Source organism: Rhinoraja longicauda, chromosome 11 (assembly GCF_053455715.1).
Source record: "Rhinoraja longicauda isolate Sanriku21f chromosome 11, sRhiLon1.1, whole genome shotgun sequence".
NCBI classification, from domain to species: Eukaryota; Metazoa; Chordata; class Chondrichthyes; order Rajiformes; family Arhynchobatidae; genus Rhinoraja; species Rhinoraja longicauda.
Window position 1 is genome coordinate 16,847,600 of NC_135963.1, and position 16,368 is coordinate 16,863,967.

General features: G+C 42.6%; 1 protein-coding gene across 22 annotated transcripts in view; it reads left to right on the top strand.

The window, feature by feature from the left end:
• ptprfa (protein tyrosine phosphatase receptor type Fa) overlaps window positions 1-2,268 on the top strand; it is a 312,377-nt gene extending 310,109 nt beyond the window's left edge. For all 22 annotated transcript variants that reach the window (XM_078408325.1, XM_078408329.1, XM_078408326.1 and 19 more), the window contains one exon: window positions 872-2,268. In XM_078408325.1, the coding sequence (XP_078264451.1) occupies window positions 872-940 (69 nt within the window). In that variant the 3' untranslated portion in view covers window positions 941-2,268. The remainder of the gene's footprint in view (window positions 1-871) is intronic.
• The last annotated feature ends 14,100 nt before the right edge of the window (window positions 2,269-16,368 follow it).

Genomic DNA, 16,368 nt, shown 5'->3' on the forward strand with positions numbered 1-16,368 from the left:
GATTCCAAAAGTGGGAGAGCTCAAGCAGGCTGGTCATATTTGCTCGAGTTTTGAAGAAAGAGAAGTAATCCTGTTGAAAATAACAAATTCTTCAGAGGCTTGACAGGATTCAGGAATGTGTTGGGAAGAATTTATTCAATCGGGCAGTGAATTTTTGAAATGTTCTACCCAAGAGGACGATGGAGATTCAGTTGCTGAGTATGTTGAAGATGAAGATCTATAATTTTATGTTTATTGAGGGATATAGGATTGGTGCAGGGAAGTGGTGCTGAGGTGAAAGATCAGCTGTGATCTTATTGAAAGATGGACCAGGCAAGAAGAGCCAAATGGCCGAGTCACTCTAGATTAATTTGTGCATCTTGCATATTAAAGAGCCTCAATGATCACAGTGGCCATTTTAAGAAAATGGTCATACTAAGTACATTTATTCACAGCAAATGCTGATAAGTGTAATTTTGTTGGGAGTAACAAAGGTTGTTACTGTATTTGTTAAACATTTTTACAGTAACATATTTGCTCAATTTAATTCCTTGTTGATCCAAAAAAAACTGAAAAGCTTCGACAAAAAACTATTATCGAATTTTAGTTCGTATTATGACCACAAAGCAGTACATTATTACTATGTAAGCAGTACATTATTACATCAGTACAATTATTACTTATGGGAGATTATGTTCTTGTGCCTTTAGAAGTGTATTTGACCATTATATACGAACTCTGGTATTTTATTAAGGTTCATTTAGTAATATCTCATGTAATTTATAGAATACTATTTAACCATCATAAATATTTAATTCTTCCATTCAATTTTTAATGCTGGCACAGCGCAATAAACATATGTACTGAAGATAGCTCTGTATCTTTCCCACAGGACCAGTACCAGTTATGTTACCGAGCAGCACTGGAGTACCTTGGAAGCTTTGATCACTATGCAACGTAACTTCTAGCACCCAATCAGAATTTGTGACTTTCAGGACCCAGAAAATGATTTTTCGAGCCATATCATATCTAATCATTGTTCAGTTATCCTGTACAGTGAGTTGTCAAATATGTAATGATATCAGCAACTCAGAAATTCTATCATGATTCTTGGACTGATCAGGAACTAAGCTGACTTGCGTTAATTCCAAATGATTGGGATAATAATTTACAAATTTCAAGTCCTTTCTATTGTGCATGAGATTCCTTTTTTATTATAATTTTAGTGAAAGTACAATGGATCAATTTATTTTTGGGTTTTAACTGGGGTGCCATTTACAATTTTATAAAGCTTTTTATTGAAATTGGTCTTTTTTTTCTGGCAAATCCGAATCCCTTATGTTGTAAATGTCTTTTTATTTTGTAATCAGTTAAGTTTTTATATTCTTTCTGCTGATTTTAAAAGTACCTTATGTTTGCAACAGAGCTGCCCATTTTAGTGCAGTTCTGTATTTAATCCTGGTGACTGGAATCTTAACCACTGTTCTGATTATAGCTGCTGATCTTCTACTAGGGATAGACAAATCAACCAGAAGTTTAATCTCTTAAATGAAAGTGTCTTCTCTTCAGATATCATACAATACAAACTATTAATATTGAATAAAGCAGGAGCCTGGTGCTGTTAGATGAATTTAATAAAAAAAACAAGGATACATTTTGGTTTTGTACAGTTTCTTAAAATGACCGATTTGATCCTTTCCTTGTTTTAAAAAAATAAAAAAGTTAGAAAAATACACAATACCTAATATTCTGTTCAATCTGTTGGAGATGAATTTAAACTGGATCTCAACCAATTTGATGTAAACACTGCAGCGACCTTGCTACAAACCTCCAATCACATACCCAGAGAAGAGCTACGGACTCCAACCCTTATTCCTCACCACGCAGATCGGTTGGTCTCTGTTTCACATTGATTATTCTGTGGGAGTCAAACCTGCTCACAAATAGCCTGAACTTTCCAGAGACCTATTATGGTGGGTTGATGTTCTGTGAAGGTATAATCTTCTGTAATCTAAGGAGCTCATGCAGTAGGGAGACTGTGTGTGGAATAGGGAAAGCTGGTAGATGAATGCCAAATATAATCAATCAATCAGAAGATATCGACCGTAACCTGATTTGAAGGGGTTAAATTGTTTGGGACAAGTTCATTTTTACCTTGTGTATGCATATTGCTGTAGGGGTTACTCTGTTGTATACACAGTCTGTTTTCTATTTGTTGACAAATGATATCATCTTTTGAAGAGTCTTGATGTTAATAAAGTTCAGTAATCGGGTTTTATACAATGTGGTTTCATTGGGGATTTTTTAACCTATTTCTCTATCCTTTGAAATTAAAATTAAGTAATCATTAATCCAACATTTTGGTCGTTATGCAAAATTAAATACAAGAGAGAGCATTTAGAGTAGATTTTTTTTTAAACAGATTATTGACTTCATTGACAGTAAATATTATCTTACCCCAAGTTGTGGAGCTACAATGTAACCCATGCACATGCCTAATTTTTCAACAATTAAAAATGCATGAACACCCCCACTCAAACCCTTCCAATTTATTTAAGTTATCACCTCTCCTTTGAATCGACTGTAGAAACATTTGGCTTTGGTTGCAGGCACTTAATTGGTGTATTAACTGCTCATTTCCCAAAGATGATTTATGTTGTCAATAGATACAATTGTTGTGTGGTGAGTAAAACCATCACCAATGCTCTCTCACCCATTTAGCACTGGTGACCAAAATGAACTTCTCCCTACTGTGTATTGGTTGGATACAGAACCAAGTTCCAACAGCACCCCCTATTATCTTGCCTAGTTCCCACTTTTATAGAGGCAGAAAAAATTGCAGACATTGAAATCTTGTGCAAAACACAAATTGCTGGAGGAACTCAGCGGGTCAGGCAATATCTGCAGAGGGACTGGACAGACGATGTTTTGGATCGGAACTCTTCTGGCTGATTGAATGCTGGAAAAGTGAGGTGAGGGTTGGCCAAAGCCTGGCAAGTGGATATGGTGAGATGTGTGGTGCAAGTGAGAAAGGCTAGAGACAAAAGGATGTCAGATAAGGAGACGAGGATGTGAAATGTAAAGGGAGGGGGGCAGGGCGATAAAAGAGAATTTGGGAACTCGGGGATGGGACTTACATGTACAATGGAGGGGCAAGGTGACTGGGAAGTGGGAGATAATAGGAGAAATATGTGCATGTTGGGGTGGGGAGAGGCACAGGAAAGAGGAGCGGTAGGAAGAATATTATTTGAAATAGGGGAATTCAATGTTCATTCCATTGGGTTGTGAGCTATCCAAGTGGAATATAAGGTGCTTTCTTCCAGCTCTCATAAGGCCTCATTCTGGCATTGGTGGAGATCAATGACAGAAATGTCAGTATGGGAATGGGAGTTAAATTGGTTAGCAACCAGAAGGTTCTTGGCGGACAGAATGCAAGTGTTCGGCGAAAGGGTCACCCAGTCTACTTTTGGTCTTGCCACATCGGACGCAACAGAATCAATAGACAAGGGTTGAAGAGTTACACGCAAACCTCATTCTCATCTGGAAAGGCTGCTGGGGTCCCTGGATAAAGAGACTCCAGCAGTCCCTTTTTATATTTGCTAGTTACAGTTAGCTTTTTGACACAGGCTCAGATTTTCCAGGAGAACCCCGACAGTTCCTCAGTTAGCGACAGGCTTACAATCTAGAAGGTTACACTCCCAAAATTACTCGCCAAATTTTGCTAGCACTTTCACCAGCATTTACACCATGGAATCTACTTTTGGATTTTGTGACGGATTATACCTTGGTCAAGCTAAAGAGCCCATTTATTTTAATATAAATTATACTGCTGCAGGGAAGAATGGTAAGAAAAAGTAGTTTCTTATGTAAATATACCTATATCATTTTTAATTAATTGTTTTAAGATATCTTCAGTCATTTTAATATTTTTAAATTTTTGATAATTTCATTTATATTCGTTTTTTAAAGTTTCTGAATGCTGGTTATTCAGAAGCATTGATTATCCATAATAACATTGACATACAGAAAGTTGAGGACATTGCTTTGCCATCTGTAAAGATTTCCAGGAGGGATTTGTGAGCAGTGCTTGCCCATCAATTGCATCACTGGGGCCCTGCTGCTGCTCAAGGTCCAATTGATCTCCTTCAGGACTGCCTCAGCCAGGGATATTAGCCTTCCAGATTCAAAGCAAATGCATTCATGATAATGCAAACTGCAAGTGCTGAGTAATCCCCTCACGAAAATCTAGGCCAGTTTCTCTGACATCCAAGACAAAATTATTTTTGCCCATCAGCATTCATAGATTCACAGATGATAGTTGGGTGTTAATTTTCTTCCTTAGTCTCACCCATAACTTAGGCAGTCAATCATAAAACCTAAATAATACAACTTAAGGACAGAATTAAATCTGAAGAGTATGTGTCTGTTTCATTCAATAGGTAATTAAACATTAAACTATTATGTCATAGGAATAAGCTTATTCAGAGAATTTAGAAACAGTGACTAATTAAATCCATGCAGCGATGTGCTTATCAAGGCAGCTTAGCATTACTTTCATTTATAATGTCTATTATTTTAATATCGTGCATATGACAGGTGTAAAAATTAATTTGATTCCAGGCAAAATACTTGCTTTGTATCCAGTTGACCTTTTATTGTGTCTCTCGTGATTGGTGTGAAACCAATTTGCTGGTGATCTGTAACTCCACAGGACGTAATAGTATGTCTCCCAATTACGTACTACCTGATATTCATGCCACTCTTCCGTTGGATTTAGACAAACACTTAAGTCTTTGAACAGGGAACAGGTTACAATGAAGAATCATAAAATATTTAATGCTTTGAAAATATGTTTTGCTTATCAACCTATCCATGTTATATTTTCAAAATTTTGGCCCAAGTCTCAAGAAAATGCCACCAGCTTACAGACCCATTAAACAAGCATTAGCAAATCAGGGCTAATGGTATTGAAACCCACTTTATTAATAAAAAAGACACAATCACTCAACTGCATTCTGGCTGAAAAATCATCAGGTTAACTGGGAATGGTCTAAATGTCCTCAAGCTCTTACCATGTTGGGTACTTTATCCTACATAGTAGGAAATTGTTACATAGTACTTCTTTGGCAGTTGCTTGAAGGGAGGGTCTGAAGGGTGGGAGCCTTGGGGATTGATCATGGGATGCAGTCCAAGAGAGAATAACTTGCTCCCAGTGGGATCGGAGATGTTTGATGAGGCCAATATTGTATGCAGACTCTACAGGGAGTGCTGTGTGGTGTATCTAAGCATGGTCCTTCAGACCTTTCACACCGATACCCCTGCATTATTTCTGTTGCTGCCTTTGTTTGGACCCAGACCAATGGAGATAACAGCATGGTGCAGGCAGCGGTCATCATTCCCGTCATGGAGCAGAAAATGCAGACATCCATGGCTTTCTCTTGCTCAGAATTACATAATCACTCATCCCTTCCCTCCTAAACCACTCCCTCCCCATTATCTTTCCCTGCAACCGCAGAAGATGCAACACCTGCTCCCTCGATTCTGTCCAGGGGCCCCTACAATCCTTTCAGGTTTGGCAGAAGTTCACTTGCACCTCCTCCAACCTCATCTACTGTATCCATTGTTCAAAATGTGGACACATACATCAGCGAAACCAAAGTAGACTGGGCGATCGTTTCACTGAACATCTTCACTTAGTCTGCCTGAACCTACCTGATCTCCCGGTTGCTAAACACTTTAATTCTCCTTCCCATTCCTACACAGACCTTTCTGTCCTCGGTCTCCTCCATTGTCCAGGGCTCGTACGGTCTTTGAAAGTCCTTGAATTTGAAACTGTTTTTCAAGGCCTTTAAAGTTCTTGGATTTATCAAAGGCCCTTGGAAGTCCTTGAAAATTCACTTTTCATGATAAAAGTATTAATTCATGCAGAGTAATGTGGCGTTTTTTCATCGTTTATAATGCATATTTTTATTAAAAGTTGGAAAACATTGTTAGACATGTTTGTCTTTGTCGCCTATTTTTCCCTCCTCGCCACCGCCGCTCACCCCGGGGCTTCTGAACAACAATGACAACACTTGTGTTTGTTCTTATTTCGCTGCGCTAGAGGGAGACGGGGCCGGGGAAGAGAGTGGAGGAGCGATGCAGATCTCGCTGGCACTTAGAGAGAGAGCGAGAGAGAGGGGAGAGAGGGGAGAGAGCAGCCTCCGCAAGTGGCGGCGCTCCTTCAACGGACCCTCTGACCCCCTCCCTGCACTCCCGCTCTCACCCACTGTTCCCTCCACCCTGACTCTCTACCCCAGACTCTCTCTCTACCCCGACTCTCTCTCCACCCCCGACTCTCTACCCCCGATTCGCTCTACCCCGACTATCTACCCCCGACTCACTCTCTATCCCCGACTCTCTCTACCCCTGATTCTCTCACTACCCCCAACTCTCTTTCTCTACCCCCCTCTTTCTCCCTACCCCCCCCCCTCCTCTCTCTCTACCTCCTCTCTCCCCTCTCTCTCTCCCCACCACACTCTCTCCCCCTCCCCTCTCTCCACGCCAGCGAGATCTGCGCCGCTCCTCCACTCTCTTCCCCGGCCCCGTCTCCCTCTAGCGCAGCAAAATAAGAATAAACACAAGTGTTGCAGTTGTTGTTCAGAGGCCCTGAATCCCCGGGGTGAGCGGCGGCGGCGGCAAGGAGGGAAGTTCCTTGCGTTTGTTGTTTGCGAGGGGGCGCTGCGATCTCTTGCCTTGCCCCTGGCTCTGGGTCGGTGGCGATCCACTCTCCGATGAACCTTCGCCGGCAGCTTCTGCCTCCAGTCCCCACCGCCGCAGCCGTGGTTCCACGGCTCCGGGACAAGTTAAAGAGTCGGGGAGAGTTGAGGGGAACTGGCCGCATAAAGCAAAAAAACCTACTAAATCATCGTAGTTTTTACTAATTAATCAATATATACACTGTAAGAAAACAGTATTTTCTTACCTATACAGAGAAAAACTGGGAAAAACCCATCAACGTTTGCTGGATTTTGGTCCTTGAAAATGGGATTTTTGGTCCTTGAAATGGGATTTTTGGACCTTGAAAAGTCCTTCAATTTTTTTGCTGTTCCAAGTGTACGAACCCTCATTGTCAGAATGTGGTTAAACTTAAATTGAAGGAACAGCATCTCATATTTCGCTTGGGCAGCTTACAGCCCAGTGGTATGAATATTGATTTCTCTAACTTCAGGTAGCACCGGCATTCCCTCTCTCTCTATCCCTCCCCCACCCAAGTCGCACTAACTTCTTGTTTTCACCCAACAGCTAACAATAGCCTGTTTCCTTTTTCATCATTACTTTTTTACATATCTTTCATTCATCTCTGCACATCATCGTCTATATCTCTCGTTTCCGTTATTCATAACCATTCCGAAGAGGGGTCTCGACCCGAAACATCACCCATTCCTTCTCTCCAGAGTTGCTGCCTGTCCCGCTGAGTTGCTCCAGCTTTTTGTGTCTATCTACATAATCTGATTGCTGTGTGCACTGGGTCAAAATAGGTTTATCCATGGAATTTAGAAACAGTGACTAATTAAATCCATACAGTGATGTGCTTATCAAGGCAGCATAACATTAATTTCATTTATAATGTCTATTATTTTAATATCCTACATATGACAGGTGTAAAACTTAATTTGATTGATTCCAGGTAAAATACTTGCTTGGTATTCTGCTGACTTTCCGTTGTATCACTAGTGATTGTGTCACTTGTGACTGAAGCCATCAGATCTTGTACTCATCTCTGACGAGATTATGTTGCAAACATTGGTCAAGAGATTAATTCTGTTGGAATTGGTTTTAACTCTACCCCCCCCCCCCTTGCCAAAAACACCTTTTCAGACGGCCGCAAACTTTCCCACTTGACAATATGGCTTTAAACTAAGTAGTGGGGGGGAGGGGTTGACAAATTGTGAATATGAAGATGAGGTAAAAAAAAGGGAATACAGGAGATATTGCAAAAGACTCTCGGAAGAAGGGGAACAGAAGTTCTAGAGGGGAAAAGAAATTAAGGGCAGGGCTAATTGTGACCGATGTGAGAGGGGAGGTAAATACAGAAGTTAAAGTGTTGTACTTAAATGCGCGTAGTATAAAAAATAAAGTGGATGAGCTTGAGGCTCAGTTAGTCATGGGCAAGTATGATGTTGTAGGGATCACTGAGACATGGCTACAAGAGGACCAGGGCTGGGAACTGAATATTCAGGGGTACACAACGTATAGAAAAGACAGACAGGAGGGCAGAGGGGGTGGGGTTGCTCTGATGGTAAGGAATGATATTCATTCCCTTGCAAGGGGTGACATAGAATCAGGAGATGTTGAATCAGTATCGATAGAAATGAGAAATTGTAAGGGTAAAAAGACCCTAATGGGAGTTATCTATAGGCCCCCAAACAGTAGCCTCGACATAGGGTGCAAGTTGAATCAGGAGATAAAATTGGTGTGTCAAAAATGTAATGCTACGGTGGTTATGGGAGATTTCAACATGCAGGTAGACTGGGAAAATCAGGTTGGAAATGGACCCCAGGAAAGAGAGTTTGTAGAGTGCCTTCGAGATGGATTCTTAGAACAGCTTGTACTGGAGCCTACCAGGGAGAAGGCAATTCTGGATTTAGTGTTGTGTAATGATCCTGATCTGATAAGGGGACTAGAGGTAAAAGAGCCATTAGGAGGCAGTGATCACAACATGATAAGTTTTACTCTGCAAATGGAAAGGCAGAAGGGAAAATCGGAAGTGTCGGTATTACAGTATAGCAAAGGGGATTACAGAGGCATGAGGCAGGAGCTGGCCAAAATTGATTGGAAGGAGGCCCTAGCAGGGAAGACGGTAGAACAGCAATGGCAGGTATTCCTGGGCATAATGCAGAGGTTGCAGGATCAATTTATTCCAAAGAGGTGGAAAGACTCTAAGGGGAGTAAGAGACACCTGTGGCTGACAAGGGAAGTCAGGGACAGCATAAAAATTAAAGAGAGGAAGTATAACATAGCAAAGAAGAGTGGGAAGACAGAGGATTGGGACTCTTTTAAAGAGCAACAAAAGTTAACTAAAAAGGCAATACGGGGAGAAAAGATGAGGTACGAGGGTAAACTAGCCAATAATATAAAGGAGGATAGCAAAAGTTTTTTTAGGTACGTGAAGAGGAAAAAAATAGTCAAGGCAAATGTGGGTCCCTTGAAGACGGAAGCAGGGGAATTTATTATGGGGAACAAAGAAATGGCAGACGAGTTAAACCGTTACTTTGGATCTGTCTTCACTGAGGAAGATACACACAATCTCCCAAATGTTCTAGGGGCCGGAGAACCTAGGGTGATGGAGGAACTGAAGGAAATCCACATTAGGCAGGAAATGGTTTTGGGTAGACTGATGGGACTGAAGGCTGATAAATCCCCAGGGCCTGATGGTCTGCATCCCAGGGTACTTAAGGAGGTGGCTCTAGAAATAGTGGAAGCATTGGAGATCATTTTTCAATGTTCTATAGATTCAGGATCAGTTCCTGTGGATTGGAGGATAGCAAATGTTATCCCACTTTTTAAGAAAGGAGGGAGAGAGAAAACGGGTAATTATAGACCAGTTAGTCTGACATCAGTGGTGGGGAAGATGCTGGAGTCAATTATAAAAGACGAAATTGCTGAGCATTTGGATAGCAGTAACGGGATCATTCCGAGTCAGCATGGATTTACGAAGGGGAAATCATGCTTGACAAATCTAATGGAATTTTTTGAGGATGTAACTGGGAAAATTGACAGGGGAGAGTCAGTGGATGTGGTGTACCTCGACTTTCAGAAAGCCTTCGACAAGGTCCCACATAGGAGATTAGTGGGCAAAATTAGGGCACATGGTATTGGGGGTAGGGTACTGACATGGATAGAAAATTGGTTGACAGACAGAAAGCAAAGAGTGGGGATAAATGGGTCCCTCTTGGAATGGGAGGCAGTGACCAGTGGGGTACCGCAAGGTTCGGTGCTGGGACCCCAGCTATTTACGATATACATTAATGACTTAGACGAAGGGATTAAAAGTACCATTAGCAAATTTCAAGATTCAAGATTCAAGATATCTTTATTTGTCATCCAAAAAACAAGTTTTTTGGACGAAATTTCGTCACCCACAGTCCAACAATAAGAGCAATAAAATAAGCAAATTACACAACCCCAACCAACACAAAACCCCCCAAAAAGAAACATCCATCACAGTGAGTCTCCTCCAGTCCCCTCCTCACTGCGATGGAAGGCCAGAATGTCTTTTCTCTTCCCCTGCCGTCTTCTCCTGCGGTCAGGCTGTTGTCGTTGCCATGTTCCAGGCTGCGCCGGACGGTGAAATGTCCGCAACGGGCCGATACTAAGCTGGGGGTAGTGTGAATTGTGAGGAAGATGCAATAAGGCTGCAGGGTGACTTGGACAGGTTGTGTGAGTGGGCGGATACATGGCAGATGCAGTTTAATGTAGATAAGTGTGAGGTTATTCACTTTGGAAGTAAGAATAGAAAGGCAGATTATTATCTGAATGGTGTCAAGTTAGGAGGAGGGGGAGTTCAACGAGATCTGGGTGTCCTAGTGCATCAGTCAATGAAAGGAAGCATGCAGGTACAGCAGGCAGTGAAGAAAGCCAATGGAATGTTGGCCTTCGTAACAAGAGGAGTTGAGTATAGGAGCAAAGAGGTCCTTCTACAGTTGTACCGGGCCCTGATGAGACCGCACCTGGAGTACTGTGTGCAGTTTTGGTCTCCAAATTTGAGGAAGGATATTCTTGCTATGGAGGGCGTGCAGCGTAGGTTCACTAGGTTAATTCCCGGAATGGCGGGACTGTCGTATGTTGAAAGGCTGGAGCGATTGGGCCTGTATACACTGGAATTTAGAAGGATGAGGGGGGATCTTATTGAAACATATAAGATAATTAGGGGATTGGACACATTAGAGGCAGGAAACATGTTCCCAATGTTGGGGGAGTCCAGAACAAGGGGCCACAGTTTAAGAATAAGGGGTAGGCCATTTAGAACGGAGATGAGGAAGAACTTTTTCAGTCAGAGAGTGGTGAAGGTGTGGAATTCTCTGCCTCAGAAGGCAGTGGAGGCCAGTTCGTTGGATGCTTTCAAGAGAGAGCTGGATAGAGCTCTTAAGGATAGCGGAGTGAGGGGGTATGGGGAGAAGGCAGGAACGGGGTACTGATTGAGAGTGATCAGCCATGATCGCATTGAATGGCGGTGCTGGCTCGAAGGGCTGAATGGCCTACTCCTGCACCTATTGTCTATTGTCTATTGTCTAATATAGTCATCAAGTGGCTGCAATTTGCATTTCTCTGGGTTATGGATTGGGGATGTTTCAAGATTGGATTGGATGTCCTTCTTGTCCTCATCTGTAAGCTCCAGGATTGTGGTTTAAGCATTAAAGTCTGTAACCCGCTGGTTCCAGTAGGAGTCACTGAGAGATTGATGGGATGTTCTTTGATGGGAAATCACAGAGTCCAGACTTGCTCATTCTTGTTCAGCTGCTCCTTGAGTCTTAATCAGGCTGGTGAAATCAAGGTGAGGACTTATGAGCTCCTGGGATGAAGTAGCAGAGTGGTGTTCAGCTCTGTTTCTATTGCAGCTATCTTCTGCAAATTAATAAATGGCTAATTGTAGAAAAGAACTGCAAATGCTGTCCGTCTGAAACAAAGATTCAGAATTCTGGAAGTGCTCAGAAAATCAAGAAGATCCCTGGGGGAGAGAAACGGTATCAAAATTTTAAAGCCTTTTCATCAAAATTGGAAAACTGAGCAAACAAGCATGTTTAACTGCAAAGGGGAAAATAATTGCAAGAACCAGGCCAAAGAAAAGGAGAGTCAGTAGATGTTGTTTAATTAGATTTTCAGAAAACCTTTGATAAGGTGCCACACGTGAGGCTGCCCAGGAAGATGAGTGCTCACAGTATCAAAGGGCAGATACTAGCATGGATAGCAGGTTGGCTGGATGGCAGAAGACAACGAGTGGCAACAAAGGGGACTTTTTCTGGTTGGCTCCCAGTGAATAGCGGAGTTCCACAGGGGTCGGTACTGGGGCCACTACCCTTCACTTTGTATATTAATGATTTGGACGAGGAGATTGAAGGCTTTTTGGCCAAGTTTGCGGATGATACGAAAATAGGTGGAAGGGCAGGTAGTGTAGAGGAAGCGGGGACTCAGAAGGACTTGGACAGATTGGGAGAGTGGGCGGAGAAATGGCAGATGAAATATAGTGTAACAATGTGGAGTCAATCATATTGGTAGTAGGAATAAAGGTGTAGACTATTTTCTAAATGTGGAGAGAATCCAGAAATCGGAGGTGCAAAGGGACTTGGGAGTGCTGGTGCAGGATTCCCAAAAAGTTAATCTGCAAGTCGAATCGGTAGTAAAGAAAGCAAACTCAATGCGAACATTTATTTCAATCGGGCTTGTATACAAAAACAGGAATGTAATGCTGAGGCTCTTTAAAGCGCTGGTAAGGCCACATTTAGAATATTGTGAGCAATTATGGGCACCATATCTGAGGATGTGCTGGCTCTGGAGAGGCTCTAGAGGAGGTTTACAAGAATGATCCCAGAAATGAGTAGATTAACCTATGATGAGTGTTTCTTGGCACTGGGCCTGTACTCGCTGGAGTTTAGAAGAATAAGGGGGGACCTCATTGAAACATACAGAATATTGAAAGGCTTGGATAGAGTGGATGTGGAGAGGATGTTTCCACTAGTGGGAGAGTCTAGGACTAGAGGTCATAGCCTTAGAATTAAAGGACGTTCGTTTAGGAAGGGGATGAGAAATTTCTTTTGTCAGAGGATGGTGACTCTGGAATTCTTTGCCACAGAAGGCTGTAAAGGCCAACTAGGTGGATATTTTTAAGGCAGAGATAGATAGATTTTTGATTAGTACATATGTCAGATGTTATGGGGAGAAGGCATGAGAATGGAGTTACGAGGGAGAAATAGATCAGCCATGATTTACTTGGGCCGAATGGCCTAATTCTACTATCACACATGACCGTATGAACAGGGAAAATGTCCTTGATTGGATGGAGATCAGTTATCAAGATATAATTACTTAAAGCAGCAGTTGGAGATAGAAAAGAAGAAAAATTGTGACATAGAAAGGCAGAGGCACATCCATAGTGAAAAAAATAAATTAGATTGGTTACATGAAATTGTTAAATTCAGCGTGAGGTCCCTGGGGCTTCAATGTATCCAGAGAAAAGACGAGGAGCTATGAGAGAGGAGAGAATTGGACAAGGGTGGAGAATTAAAGTGACAAGTGACAGGAAGCTCAGGACCACTCTTGCTGACTGAATGGAGGTGCTGTACTGAGTCGTTGCTTACTGTGCATTTCTCCAATGTAGAGATGATCACAATGTAATTACTGAGTGCAATATTCTAAACTGGAAAATGTACAAGTGAATCACTGCTCCACCTGGAAGAACTGGGTCCCTGGCTGGTGCAAAGGGAGGAAGTAAAAAGGTAGGTGGTGCATTCAGTACAGTTATAGTTTAGTACAGTTTAGTTTATTGTCACATGTACCGAGGTACAGTGAAAAGCTTTTGCATGCTAACCAGTTAGTGGAAAGGTAATACATGATTCCATTTGAGTCACTTACAGTATAGATACATGATAAGGTAAAGCCAGTAAAGTTCGATCAAAGATAGTCCGAGGGTCACCAATGAGCTAGACAGTAGTTCAGGACTGCTCTCTAGTTGTGTTCGGATGATTCAGTTGCCTGATAACAGCTGGGAAGAAATTGTCCCTGAATCTGATGAGGTGTATTTTCACACTTCAAAATGTTTTGCCTGATGGGAGAGGTGTGAAGAGGGTGTGCACATGGTGGGATTCGGCTTTGATAATGCTGCTCTCCTTGCTGGAGCAGTGTGAGGTATAAATGGAGTAAATGGAAGGGAGGTTGGTTTGTATGATGGTCTGGGCTGCGTCCACAATTTCCTGCAATTTCTTGCAGTCTTGGATGAAGCTGTTCCCATACCAAGCTGTGATGCATTCTGATAAAATGCTTTCTATGGCGCATCTGTAGAAGTTGGTGAGAGTTGTTGGGGACATGCTGAACTTCCTAAGCCTTCTCAGAAAACCTCATTCCTCATGGATGCACAGGAAAGTACCCCGAGGTGTGGTTGATGAAGATGCAAGTGTAAATGAGGCAGTCACCTCTGGATGAAGAAAGTGAAAAGAAGAGGATATGCCTGGTGATTGGTCCCAACTACTATCTAGCTCATTGGTGACCCTCGGAGGCGGTGAAAAATTGGAAGGTGATGCATACATTGAATGTGGATCTGGTGGGATGGAAGATGATACTAGAGAAACCCCATCTTTATTCCAGTTAGAAGAATGATTCATTAAAAAAACTGCAAGAAGCAAAAGAGACATAGCCTAGAACCCTGTCAACAATGGACAAACGAAACCTGCAGATCAGGGAAAAGGAAGGCATCTTTAAACCAATGGTTTAGAAAAGTCCTATCATCAGAGTAGAAATGATGGAGATGGTGAAATTGCAAGAATGGAATGGTCCTTACAGCAAACAACGTGGGAAGAGTTATAGTCCAGACCTCTGACACCGATGGGCTAATAATGCATAATATGCATTATGATGCTGGCTGCCTTTATGAGGCCACGCCTCCTAGAGATCCCTTCAATGGTGGGGAGGTCAGTACCCGTGATGGACTGGGCGGTGTTCCTGGACGTTCCGGTTGCCGAACCAGTTGCCTACTTTACACCGGGGGGGGGGGGGGGGGGGGGACCATTGGGTTCCAAAGAGCCCCTCAGCGATTATATTTCCAAACACGATGTCTCGCCGGAGATCACTAAGTAAATGCACAGCTTTGTCAGACAGCATTTGTTCTTATGACGACCATTTGTAAGAGGAAACTAATGTCTGTAATGTTAACAAATGGTATTTGGAATTATTTTCAATAAACGAACACGCAAATTGTTCATGTGCACACTTGCAATGTTTACTTTTAGATGTCTGATTAATTGCTCAGGACTGGAAAACTCTCGAGTGGCAAAATAAAACGTACATACCGTTTCTATACTTAATGTTTCCAAACAATCTCCTTTAATAATTTGGAGACAGAAAGGAATTGCAGATGCGGATGTAGAGTCTGAAGAAGGGTCCTGACCTTAAATCGGGATGTTTCCATGTTCTCTAGAGATGCTGCCTTTATTCTCCAGACAGCACTACACTTTAACTCATTTAATAATTCCACTTCCTCCTGGAAGCTTGTTTATCTTTTTTGTTTGCAAGCTGTCCTGACTCTAAATGCGTTTTCATCAGCTTTCATGCGCGCACTCTAGAGAAAGCCGAAGTTGAAGTCTATTCACACTGCAACATTTTGTCTTCACACAGGGCCGCTAAAGTCGCATAATATTCCAGTACACTTGAAGGAGCAATTACAGGTGTAATTTGATACCAAAAGATACGAGGGAAAACTGGGGAGATATTTAGAACGGTTGCAGGAAGAGAGAACTAGAGAGGGGATTTTTAAGCAGATGAAAACAGAGCTACTGATAGAATAATTACAGAGGAATAATTAATGTTAAGGGTAATAATTACGTGACCAAAACAGGAGTGCAGGTATTTCAGACGTCAAGGGTCAGTCAATAGTTAAATGTTTTGTTGTTATGTCCCGAAACGGAACAATAAAATTCTCACTTGCAGCAGCGCAACAGAATATGTAAACATACTGTGTAGGGTGGAACTGCAGATGCCTCTTTAAACCGAAGAGAGACACAAAAAGCTGGAGTAACTCAGCGGGACAGCCAGCATCTCTAGAGAGAAGGAATGGGTGACGCTTCGGGTCGAGACCCTTCTTCAGCCTCCGGACCCGAAGCGTCACCCATTCCTTCTCTCCAGAGAAGCTGCCCGTCCCGCTGAGTTACTCTAGCATTTTGCGTCGATCTTTGATTTCTCCATTATGTCCAATGCAAAAAGGAACGCAAAATGTGATGGAATTTCATATCGGATTAATAGTAATCTGTTTACACCATAATAAACAATTGAATTGGATAAGAATATGTTATTAGGGCACAACAAACCCGTAAATGCGGATGGGAAACAAAGAGAGACGATTGAAGTTGAGGTATTTTGGTACAGAGCTTCGTAAACTGAGGGGCGATGGTCGGCTGCAGACAGCCCATTGCATCTGCATCTGTATCTGCAGCAGTTCCGTTCCACCCCGCGCGGCGCCGCACCGCGTCTTCCCCGGACCCTCCCACGGCCGCCGATGTGCAGACCCGCACGCCACCAATGGAAGCGGCGGCCCGCACGCCCATTGGATGAACGCGGGGCGTTGCTGATTGGTGGGGCTGCCACACGCCGTCGTGGATTGGCTGATTGGTTGCGGACTCGGTGCTCTTCCCATTGGTGACT